At 36.6% G+C, this 11,473-nt stretch overlaps 1 protein-coding gene across 1 annotated transcript in view; it reads right to left on the bottom strand.

Moving 5' to 3' along the window:
• The window catches only part of PVRL3 (poliovirus receptor-related 3), a 74,512-nt gene that overhangs the window by 34,578 nt on the left and 28,461 nt on the right, over window positions 1–11,473 (bottom strand). The window contains exons 2-3 of the mRNA XM_009323926.1: window positions 7,502–7,840; window positions 5–180 (exon numbers count right to left, since the gene is read on the bottom strand). Of these exons, the coding sequence (XP_009322201.1) occupies window positions 5–180; window positions 7,502–7,840 (515 nt within the window). The remainder of the gene's footprint in view (window positions 1–4; window positions 181–7,501; window positions 7,841–11,473) is intronic.

Genomic DNA, 11,473 nt, shown 5'->3' with positions numbered 1-11,473 from the left:
CAACTGTCAGTGTTTCATTTGGAAACAAAGTAGAGCTGGATTCCATTTCACCAAGACCTCCTTCCCAGTCAATCTCTGCAGCAGGTTTTCCAGTGGCTGCTGTACAAGTGGCTGCTATTGTCCGATTTGCACCATCTATTAGAGGGTTTGGTCCTTTTGTTAAGCTCACAACAGGTTCAACTAGGTAGGGGGGAAAAAAAGTAAATTTAAACAAGAAAGACTCCACATTTTTGAAACTGTTGCTATGTAAAGGAGTTAGACAAGATCTAATCCATTTGCGAAAGCCCACGCTAATCAGATAACCTAGAAATAAGATCATGTCATATATCAGAGATAATAGCTCTACAAAGCTTTGGCCTGCATATACTGCTAAACTTTAATGAGTGGACAAAGGTGAATGTTGCTCATTCACTACATTGAATGCATTGACAGGGAATCCAAAGTGGTTAGGTTCAAAATGCCAACTACAGTGCTCCAGCTGCAGTGTCTAACAGCAAACAGCTTAAGATATTAGGTTGAAACCTATATCCTGATTTTTAAAAAAGGCTTGGATTCTGCTGTGCTTTCAAGCATTATACTTGAAGTATTAATCTATACTGTCAGTTTGTGTCATTTCAAAGCTACTTAATTCAGTGTTTTAACACCCAACGTTAAGAGTTTAAGCTTCTGTTGGATCAGTACAACAATACAAAATTGATTCCATGCTGAAAAGGACAGTTAACCTCTAGGAAAGTATGCATTATATATACATTATATACAAGATCTAATATGTACACAGAAATACACAAATTTTATATTAGAATTATGTGTATGTTTGATATGCAAATAAATTGTTTCCATATATGATTAAAATTCTGTCTCTATATAGATGGCCATCACCTATAGAAGTAAAAAATTTGAACTCAATACTATGTCCAAGACTCAAGAAATACGCAAGTGGAAGGATCTGACCTCCTTGTAAACCTGTTGCTCACCCCAAAACTTTAGAGGCTTAGAGAACACACTTCCTTGTAAAAGGAAGTTGAGTTCCTGATGTACAAGTCTACTGTTGAGGACCATGGACTGAAAAGCTTTTAAAAAAATTCTCTTATTTAAGAAGTCTCTGTCAGCCCTGTACAAGCCATCCACCAGTTGCAGCCTAAGTCAGAAATACCATCTGGTGCTTCAGATAGAAACCAAGGTTTTGCTTTCTAGGATGGCCCATTTCTACCATCAGTACTAGAAGATAACACGTTTCCCAGTAGCATACTAGCCTATTACATAATCCTTGTCTTTTGATCTAATGAGGCTATCGAAGTCCTCTGAAGTGAAGACATCACTACACACCATAATGCTTCAGAATCCACCTCAGTGGACCAGCCCTCACTAATCACAAAGCAGAGACAACTCTTGCAACTTCTGTGCCTTTCCATATCCTACAAGAAGTTTAGTTCACAGAATTTCTTTCCAAGAAGTTGAAGCTGACCCACATATCTTAAAATGAAATAGAGCAGAGTTCACAATACCTGGCAAGATACTTCTCCAGCTACCTATACTTTCAAGAGAACTAGGTAACAAATATTTTCAGCTTGAGTGAATTCACTGCAAGAATCAGTTTTTGATTTTTTTCTGCTCAGTGTCTCAAGAAGGTGGTTTATTATTTGTTCAATTACACTAAAAGGAAAGGCAACTGTTAAATGGATAACCTTATAAAAATATATTTTATGTTCTATACTTAAAGTACGTCAAGCGCTTGAAGAATATACCTCATTACCAAATTAAAGGTTGTTTGGGCTGATATTTAGAGTGGATTATTTTCTATTTTGTTTCTCTGAATGTCTACCCTCTGATTTATTAGTGACCCTACTGTAAATAAGCCAACAGCAGGGGTTTTCTGCCAAGTCCTATATTTATTCTTCTAGATCTGAAGCATCTCTAACAGAGCTTCTTTCAAAATTTGATTCCCTGCTCTCCAACACTACCAACAACTAAAGCTTTTGCAATAAGCTTGGATATTTGAACTGATGTACATATGAAGCATTCTATCATCTGAAAAAAGCTTTTAAAACCTAGTATGGAGAACTTAACATTGTATAGCTTTGTTATTTGACCCACAGTTTGGTTTCCCTGATTTAACATAAATATTACCACCTTGTTCCCCCAAAAATCACTAGTAGTAACCTTTTCAATAGCTTCTATAGTATTACTGAAGTGCAGAAGTAAACACCCAAATTTACATTTAGTGTCTTACAAGCATAAAGATACTAATTTTTGATGTATCCTCCCCCCCGCCCCCAAGATTTCCATCACAGTGAAATAAACTAAATTAGCAGCTATCATTAGCTTTTCATGCCAGAACTTAAAGACCCAAATCATTTCAGCTGGAAATAAGAGTTCCATACATTCTATTCCTTTGAATTTTCCTCAAAAATAAATGAGTACACAACTCCAGAATTTTTCCTCTATCCCTTTGTGAAGGGATACATAAGTCAACAAGAAGCCTTAACTAAGGTAGCAGAGATCTCCAGACCCAAAGCAGACTACTCAGTATGCTGCTTCACTTACCATGCTTTTAGAAAAAAGTCTTTGAAGTATTAAGTGATAATAGCCAGAGAACAGGATATAGACTGGTTTGAAAAGCCTAGTTTCTCCTAAGATTATCATTATTACGAAAAAAAGCATACTTTGCTTTCTCAAGTGATATCTGAAATTTGTGAGATTGGCCAGTTTCATTTCATTGTGTAATTCTTGGTTTTACACTTGTCAGAAAGACACAAAGTTGAACTATTCAGAACTACTCAACTTCATAAAATATACTTATTACCAGTCCAATGTGTTTTGGTGCTTTAGTTTTTTTAATACTTCACAAATGGTTAGGCTTCTACTGTCACATCTTCCCATAAATCATGATTCTTGGACTATACATCAACTACAAGATAACCAAATAGCCACATACTAAAAAGTGGAAAGCAACTGCTGTTATGATACTTATTTCTATAGTCTAACCTTCAGGAGTACTTTGTCCCAACAACTGAATCAAAAACAGCAGAAACACAGCTACTCATTCTACAGCCTTCCTAGCTGTTTCACTCATGGATTAAGATAAATACCTCGTGAATGAATCCCTAATTCCAAGGGGCCATTGGCATCTCACCTCTCACAATGGGAAATGATTTCACTGATTTTCAACTTGGAAAAAAGATTACCCCAAGTCTGGGGCTTGGAGGGGGTTTTTTGTGGGGGTTTTGGCTGGCTTTTTTTTTTTTTTTTAAAATGAAGTGTAACTTCTATATACAGACTCTTGTAGCAGTCCTCTTTTGTCCCACATGAATCATACCGAAGTATGCCCTACAGACTTTCATTGCTCACAGTGGTGATCATGGTATGGTATACACAAAGGAGATTGGGAGAACATTAAGAGAAGCTGCTGCACCCATTCAGTAGGAACATTATGCCCTATTCAGGTCAAATGAAAAAGATGGTAGGGACAACACTTAGTTTGGGACAGGAAGCCACCAATCCCACAAAGATCCAAAAGCAGAAGGGACCTGCTTCCACAATGTAAGAGCTCAAAGGCAACGGCGCTTTCCCCCATCCCCTTTAAATAATCAGAGTAGATAACCTCTGTCCACTCAGTCAATGTATCAAAAGGTCAGCGTGCATGAATCATCTCATTCATGTATCTTCAGAGAAGAATAGTCCCGCAGATCCAAAGCAGTATTGCAGCATGAATTATATTTGAATTATAAGTAATGGTGGCTGAAGTATGGAAGCTAGATAGGCAGCTGTGTAGGAAGTCTCAACTAATTTGAGGATCTGTGCCAGCCCCTTTACTGATTCATGACCACTATCTAATTTAACCCTACTTACCCTAGCTTCACCTTACATTCACATGGACAATCAGAGATCTCTTGTTGCTTAAGTCCTTACACTTCTTTGTTGAAAAACAACATAATAAAGCAGTCAGAAAAAAAAGTCTTAAATCCTATTCCATTAAGTTTCCAGGCCTCAAAGTTTCTTCCTGGTTTTAAGTACTTCATAAGCCTTTTTCAACTGCTAATGTTAGTTTTAAAACTAATTTTCTTCTGCCACTGTGCACAGGAGGTCTGGAAAAAATTGGCATGATTACAACACAAACAGGCTTATTTCCACTTACCATTAAATTCACTAATTCCTTGGCAACAGCATGACACTGGGAATTGTCAGCCTCTTCATCACAACTGACATTTACTTGAATAACTTCTTTCCAAAACAGTATTTCTACTTTTTATTTTCTCTCCCCTCAAAACCAGCGGCCTTATATTTCTGTGTAACTTATCCTGCCCACTAATTGATCCTTGTTTGTTTTGTTTGTTTTGTTTGTTTTGTTTGTTTTGTTTGTTTTGTAGGTCATTCTTTTTTCTCATTTGTTATCTACTTGATACTTATTCTTAGCCTCGAGTATTGCTGTTTGTTTTGTTTGTTTTGTTTGTTTTGTTTGTTTTGTTTGTTTTGTTTGTTTTGTTTGTTTTGTTTGTTTTGTTTGTTTTGTTTGTTTTGTTTGTTTTGTTTGTTTTGTTTGTTTTAAAGACCAGTCAGTTCACTCATTTGTTATCTACTTGATACTTATTCTTCGCCTGGAGTATTGCGTGGTACTTAAAAGGAATGTGTACATCTCAGCAGCTAGCACATTTCAAACACCATTACTTTATTAGAACTGTCTGAGAAGGATCCATTTTCCATACTGTCCGACATGCATCTTCCTTTAATTCCTTATTGTAAGAATTTCTATCTCAGTGCATCTGGGATCTGTTCATGGTGACAGACCTACATCTACCTTTGCCCTTCTCATCTGTGCAGCTCATATTCTTCACTTGTAGCACTGGTAGAGCTAGCCTGCAGAAGAACAAGATCTACTTTATCAATACCCATGCTGAGAAATCTAGCTTAGCGAGACAGTGGGAGTCAAACCAAACCAAGTATTTAAAATAGTCATGTACAGCGTTCAACCTAGTAACATAAAATTGTTAGCTCTGCAAACTACCCTGTCACACACCATCTCTTCTGCCTTCAAACACCATTTTGGCCAGTTTAGTCAGCATCTTGAGAACGAAACAGCTTAACATACAGTTCTTTGCAATTTTTTGCCCTAGTTTAACAAGGCAAGTTTGAAAAACCAAAGTCTTAAACAAGATCAACACACCTGTTTGACCCAAAAAGCATTTTCACTGTCTTAACCTCTTCTTTTACAGTGCATTTCCTAAGACAACATGAAGCACTAAGCAAAGCAAACTGGGAGTGAGCAAAGTCACCAAATGTGGTAAGACTGTTAAGCTTAAGTAGCATAAGACACAGGTTCTAAATACGGTCTTAAGTGATCACTGTACTGTGGCAGAATACAGGACGTTTTATCCTGTAGTTATTTTTTCCTGCATTTGTCTTCAGTGTCTCTGCCTTACAGTGTACAAGCACCTACTAAATGATTAAGTTAATTATGTCCACTACACATAGGAAGGAAACATTCTTTGCTAAGTAGGAACAGACAGGGACTAGGAAAAAAGGCAATGCTGCTTGGACTGGAAACAGTTTCAGCCACAGGACATGAACTTTTCTCTCCTCAATTAAAGGAGAGATTTTTTAGAACAGTGGAAGAATGCAGTCAGAATAAAGCTGATTTTAAGTCACATCAGGTTTTAAATTTTGGTTGGAACTATTCCATGCCCGAAGACTGAGCTGAGCTTGGGACTGCTGAGCTCAGGCCAGTAAAGCTCAAGAATTATTCAATGACATGCATATTCTGAAAACCATTACTTCCCCAGAACTTTTACTATTTAAGTCTAGATGTCAGTGTAGCAAAGAGTTTTCAGAAAGACAGAAAATGCTCTGCTGAGGCCACAGAAAATAGGTAAGTCCAACAGAGGGTTGGTTACCCAGCTATACATGCAAGCCAAGCAGCTGCTAACTAGGATGGAAAGGCATCTTTACAAGTAGTAGTTGGTTATTTCAATTCAGAGGTTGACACCAAGTCACTGAGAGGCTTACAATTATCAGCAACCAACTACATCATCAACTATGAAAAAACACTATGATCAGGACCACTGTATGCCTGACAAATACTACTTTACCGATTCCAACTGCAAGTTTTGATAATATATATCTTATCAAGCAAGTTGCGGTCCTTCTACATTTTCAAATGCAGAACACCACACACAGGCCATACATTTGCTTTCCAAGTTCCTCCTCATGTTCTCCATAAACCTAAAATATGAAAGGCAAAATGCACACAACTACTAATGTGATTTGAAAAAAAAAATCATAGAAGTAGGGATTGACTAGGAGATATGAAGGAGAACAATAAGAACCTCCCACTGTATGTTGATAAAGCATAATAGCTGAAACCTGAAGTCGAAAGACTGCTACAATAGCCACAGACATAGCCCCTTGTAATACAGACAGAAGACAGGTGAAAAAGAGAGCCATAAGGCTACATGCTTTGTATATCACGTGGAACTTTTGATCAAGTTACTTGTTTCAAATTGGATTAAGCCACTTGCTTTGATATGTTTATTTTGCCCCACCTTGTGGCGAAAACCAGTTGACATACTGTGCTACAGCCATCTGATTGATCTCATAGTATTCTACTACCATGGAAAGCAGAGATGAAAGACCAAGAAGATCCTAAAAAGTTGTCTGTTTGTTTGTTTTAAACACAAAAATAGTCATTGAGGACTCACTGAGCGTAGAAAAATATCACTTGACTACTTGCAGCAGATACAGAAGTAACTTGTTCTATTATAAGAAAGTATAATATTATAAGGAGAGGGCAAGTCAATAGGTTTTCAAGTTTCAGGATGGAGTAATCATTTCACCTCATACTGCACTATCACCTAAGTCTACCTGTGATTCAGTACTAGTCCTTTATGACAGCAGTGCTGAATCCTCAACAAGACAGACAAAATTAGTTTGTGCGAAAACCTGAGTTTATATAAGCTTCACATTATGACTATCCACCACCAGTCAAGGGCTTAAATTGTCTCCTTCTCACAACTCCCAGTATAGTCTAGGCAGTTTTGCTTTACATTTATACTGTGCAAAGAACAGTTTACATCACCAACCCCAAGCAGCTACATTAACTTATCATATTAGCAACAAATTTATGAGGGAATTTAGGCAAGGTGGTAGCTAAAGCTGTGTTTGGCAGCTTCTCAGCACACGCACACAGAGGTCCCCAGTATCAGCATTGCCAGGTTTAAGTTCTACAGCACTGTCCAAATGTTTAGATTAGCACAATGCCTAAATAGGAATTGCTTATTTATTTTTAATATCTGGACAATCAAAGAGCAAGTTCTGAAGAAGCAAGACCCAAAAGACCTCAATAAAGTTGGTAAGAATACCAAGACGCCTATTATGAAAGACTGGAGAGTATATTTTTGTATTGTCACTGGGTTAAAAGGTAAAATACAACGCATTGTTAAGTTTGCTGAATTTCACTAACAAGTTTGTGCTATTAATTTCACCTCCTTTCATAAAGAAGTTGACTTACCTAGTACTGTTACAGTTGTTGATGACTGTGTATTTCCAAGCGGGAACGTAACTGCCTTGCAAATATATTCTCCTGCATCAGAAAAGCTTACATTTTTTAAGATGATTGTTGCATCAGTAAGTGAGTAGTTTTTAAATGACACTCTTCCTTGGTATTCTCCTTGAACAGATATTCCATATTCGGGATGATGAACAGCAATAGTCTGTGAACTTTTACCATGTATCTTCTCCCAAGAAACTTGTGTTATTGTTTCATTTACATCAATTATGCATTTCAGTGCAACCTTCTTCCCCCAAACTGCTGTCACATGTGGATCAACAATTGGTCCAGCTAAGGCACCTAAAAACAAAGCAATCATTAGTTGGTACACAAGAAGGTTATGCCTCTAAGTCTTCACATTAAGCCTTCTTCAGCAAGTAGCTTGCCTTTTCAAAGAGAACTCCTACTTTCTTCTGAATAACTGTATTCTTGCTGATTCACAGCAATGTGGAAACATTACAAAAGCATGCTTTAAGCAGAAACATCAAAGCTAGGTATAGATCAACCATTCTTCAGAGAATACTATCACTAATAAACAACTTCCTATAAAAATGACCTAATAATTATGTAACTGGTATATCAATCTTTCGGGAATTTAACTAGATAAAAAAACAAAGAAAAAAACAAAACCCCACAAACTACTCAATCCTAACAGTGACAATCAATTGAAGAATTTGATTTTAGCTTTGGTATCCTAGTTTCCAATAAAGATATGTACCATCATACATATGCAATCTTTCCACTACACTGCAGTGCGGAGTATTCACACTAGATCTTCCCTCTGTATTAACACAGTAAATATGCCAGAATAGGTACAGTCGGTGTTTGCTTAAGATTCAATGTATTTCTGTTTAATACCTAAAATACTTTCCACAGCAGCGACTACATTCTGAGCTCAGCATTTTATATCACCTCCTTTCAAGAAAGGAAATCCATCAGGACAAAGCAGTTCATTAAACCACAGGTTCAATTTCTTTTGCCAAACAGATGCTCCAGTAACTTCAATCATTCATTCTCTTGGAGTAAACTAACATGATGAAAAAGAATCAAAGCCTTAGTCCACACTGCATTTATTTTTACTGTGCTGAAGTTTTAATGGAGCCATTTCAACTGCTCTGATTTTCTTTTCAGTTATCAAATCAGTACTCAGGCTGTTACTGAGAAAGTTCACCCATGCAACAAGATTCAAGTCTAAATTTTAGTAGCCCAATTTTCACAAGCATGAAGAGGTCATTCAACTTGAGACATTAACTGCCTTTTGAGTCAACAAGTTCCCACAAAAGAGAAACCATGTGTTCAGGAAAAAATTCTCTATATGCCTTTATGTATGAGTCCATTGTTGAAAGCTTTCCATTTCCCATCAATTGATTTTTCAGTGTTCAAACCATAACTAAGACAATGAAGTCACCTAAACAAGTGATTTAAAGATTCAGCTATAGATTCCTTCAGTATAAAACTACTAATGCCAACAGTATGAAAACATTTAAGTTGCACAAATAAATCCAACTAAGCCAGAACTTTATACCAAGATTGTCAATATGCCAGTCACTAAGAGACACTGGTGAGGGGAAAAAAGAATAGCCAGAAAACTCAAAAAAATGAATAAGTAAGTTTCATATAAAGAATATCCAACATGACTAATCCACAAGTAATGAAAGAACATTTTGTCTCGTCTCCTCATGCCTCTTGAACTAATACATATTGTTGAGACAGACATTGGAAAGAAGGCAACTATATGAACACTGAAACGTGCAGAATTCCGCCCGAACTTTGTCTCCACTTGCCATTGCTATATTTAAGCATAAGGTGGAGTGTTCCTTAAAAAGTATTTAACTACTGCTGTCTACCTTATATATAAATAAGGCTAACAAGTTACATTTCTGCAATGTATTTCAGAATGTACAGAACATACATATTCTGTAATGTCATTTAAGTAAAGAAAATCATGCTTTTGTTCAGAAATCAGCAATTCGCAATATTTAAATCTACTGAATCTTAACCTGTACTGAACCTTAACAGAATGATCAGCTGTCTATAACTCCAACAAACTTAGTACAGAAAAGCCCTACAAGTAAACTTACACAAAAGCTGCTTGGACTTTTGGGAAGGTAACAAACTGAATTGGAAAGTCATCGTATTTAGTGGAACACAAGCTGTTCTTTTTCCTTTTTTTTTTGACAACTCTACTTCCAATAATTCAAGGCTTTAGCTACATAAAGATGACCAGAGTACATCTTAGAAGTCAATAGTCAACTAACAGTTATCCCTTTTTTGAAGATGTGAAAGTAAAACATTTTTTTCCATCAAGGAATACTTCTAACAGCTCATTTGTCCCATGAGAACATTGTGTTCTCACATGACCTGTATGAATATTTTCATAAGTCAAACTTTTTTATTGCTGCTACTTTCAAGATTTACACGCTGGACTGAGCAGGCCTCATTATATATATATGCACAAACTTGCAGCTAGAGAGCATTAATCAGTTACATCTTATTATTCACTCACCTTCTCCAATAAAGGAAGTAGAGCCAATAGATCATTACACCAAATTTTACACCTTTATCTCATCTTCTGACATATGTTCAGACTCTAAAGACAAAAATCAACTGGTCTATGCTAATCATTTAACTTGAACTTACATACAGTTTATATAAGTATATATACTCCAAAGTGTTTAAAGTTTTTAAAATAGTTTAAAGCCCAAGTGAGAACAACCACATCTTTCATTTGCAATAGCATCTCTGGTTTTAATCTTCAGCCAGTTGTTATTTAACTAACTTCTTTTGGTTGCTGAACAATCAAGCTAACAGTTCAAACTAGCAAGTTAATGACTCTGCTGATATTCAGGGCTCTCCAAGACTCAGGACTAAGATAGGTATTTCCTTTTACATAAATACTTCCACTTGAGTGTCAATATTTTGCTCAAAGATTGTACTTGAATAATGAGTAGCAGCTACATGTCTACTCCAAAATAAAGCTTTAGAGGCTTAGAACGCATAAGATTCTGAAGAACAAGACACTTCAAGGCCACATTATTAATCTCTAACTGATCCAAGGTCCTGATGTGTAGGACACACTTATTGCTTTAATAAAGCCTAGCTCTCCTCCTCTTGAAATCTAATACTGAAGTCTGACCTCCTTTGCTTGCCCTTTCACAATACTGAAGTACTTGCTTATCATTCTCAGCATCCCTTAAGGAAACAATTTGTATTCACGTACAAAATAGGATCTTGATTAGTAACTTCAAGGCAAAAACAGCATCATGAAGTTTTCTTTCATTTTTCTTTAGATTTGACACAATTTTTGTGGATCTATTTTCCCCTTTTCTTTTTGCTGACTTGGAAGACAGAAAAAATAGCTTATGTCTTCCCTCTCGTTTCCTCAATCATGTGTGTTCTGACAGGTTGTATGTGCCAGCATGACTTTGAAACATGGAATGAGGTTCTCGCATAACCTGCTTAGTTGAAGACAGTGTCAGATGACTTTTACTGGTGGGTTACAATAATTACTTGAGTATCATATTGTGATATAGCAACCCGACCCCTTTCATGTCAAAGCTTTGAACCTAACCATATCATTCAGCCTGTACAAATGTTTTAGAAGTCCTTGTCTGTACTAGTCAGCCAGACTTCCTCTTTCAATGAAAGAGTTTGTACTACTGTTCAGATTGAACAGGCAACAGACAGGGGATTTACCTTGTTTTGATCAGCAAGAGCTTGTCCAGTACTGTTTCATATGCAACCTGGTATTATTGCCATCTCCAGTACTTTTCGATGTTTCAGTTTTAACTAAGTCCCTACGCACTAACTGATGTTTTGATTACATAGTGATCCAATCCATGCTGGTAATACTTCACATCTAAGTCTATCACAAAACTACCTTGTGTCTAAAGTTAAGAGAAGTTAAACAGGTGGATACTCCTCCTAGTCGAT

Source organism: Pygoscelis adeliae, unplaced genomic scaffold (assembly GCF_000699105.1).
Source record: "Pygoscelis adeliae isolate BGI_AS28 unplaced genomic scaffold, ASM69910v1 Scaffold124, whole genome shotgun sequence".
Classification (NCBI taxonomy): domain Eukaryota; kingdom Metazoa; phylum Chordata; class Aves; order Sphenisciformes; family Spheniscidae; genus Pygoscelis; species Pygoscelis adeliae.
The sequence above is the reverse complement of the archived record's forward strand: the minus strand, read 5'-3'. Positions and strand labels throughout refer to the sequence as shown.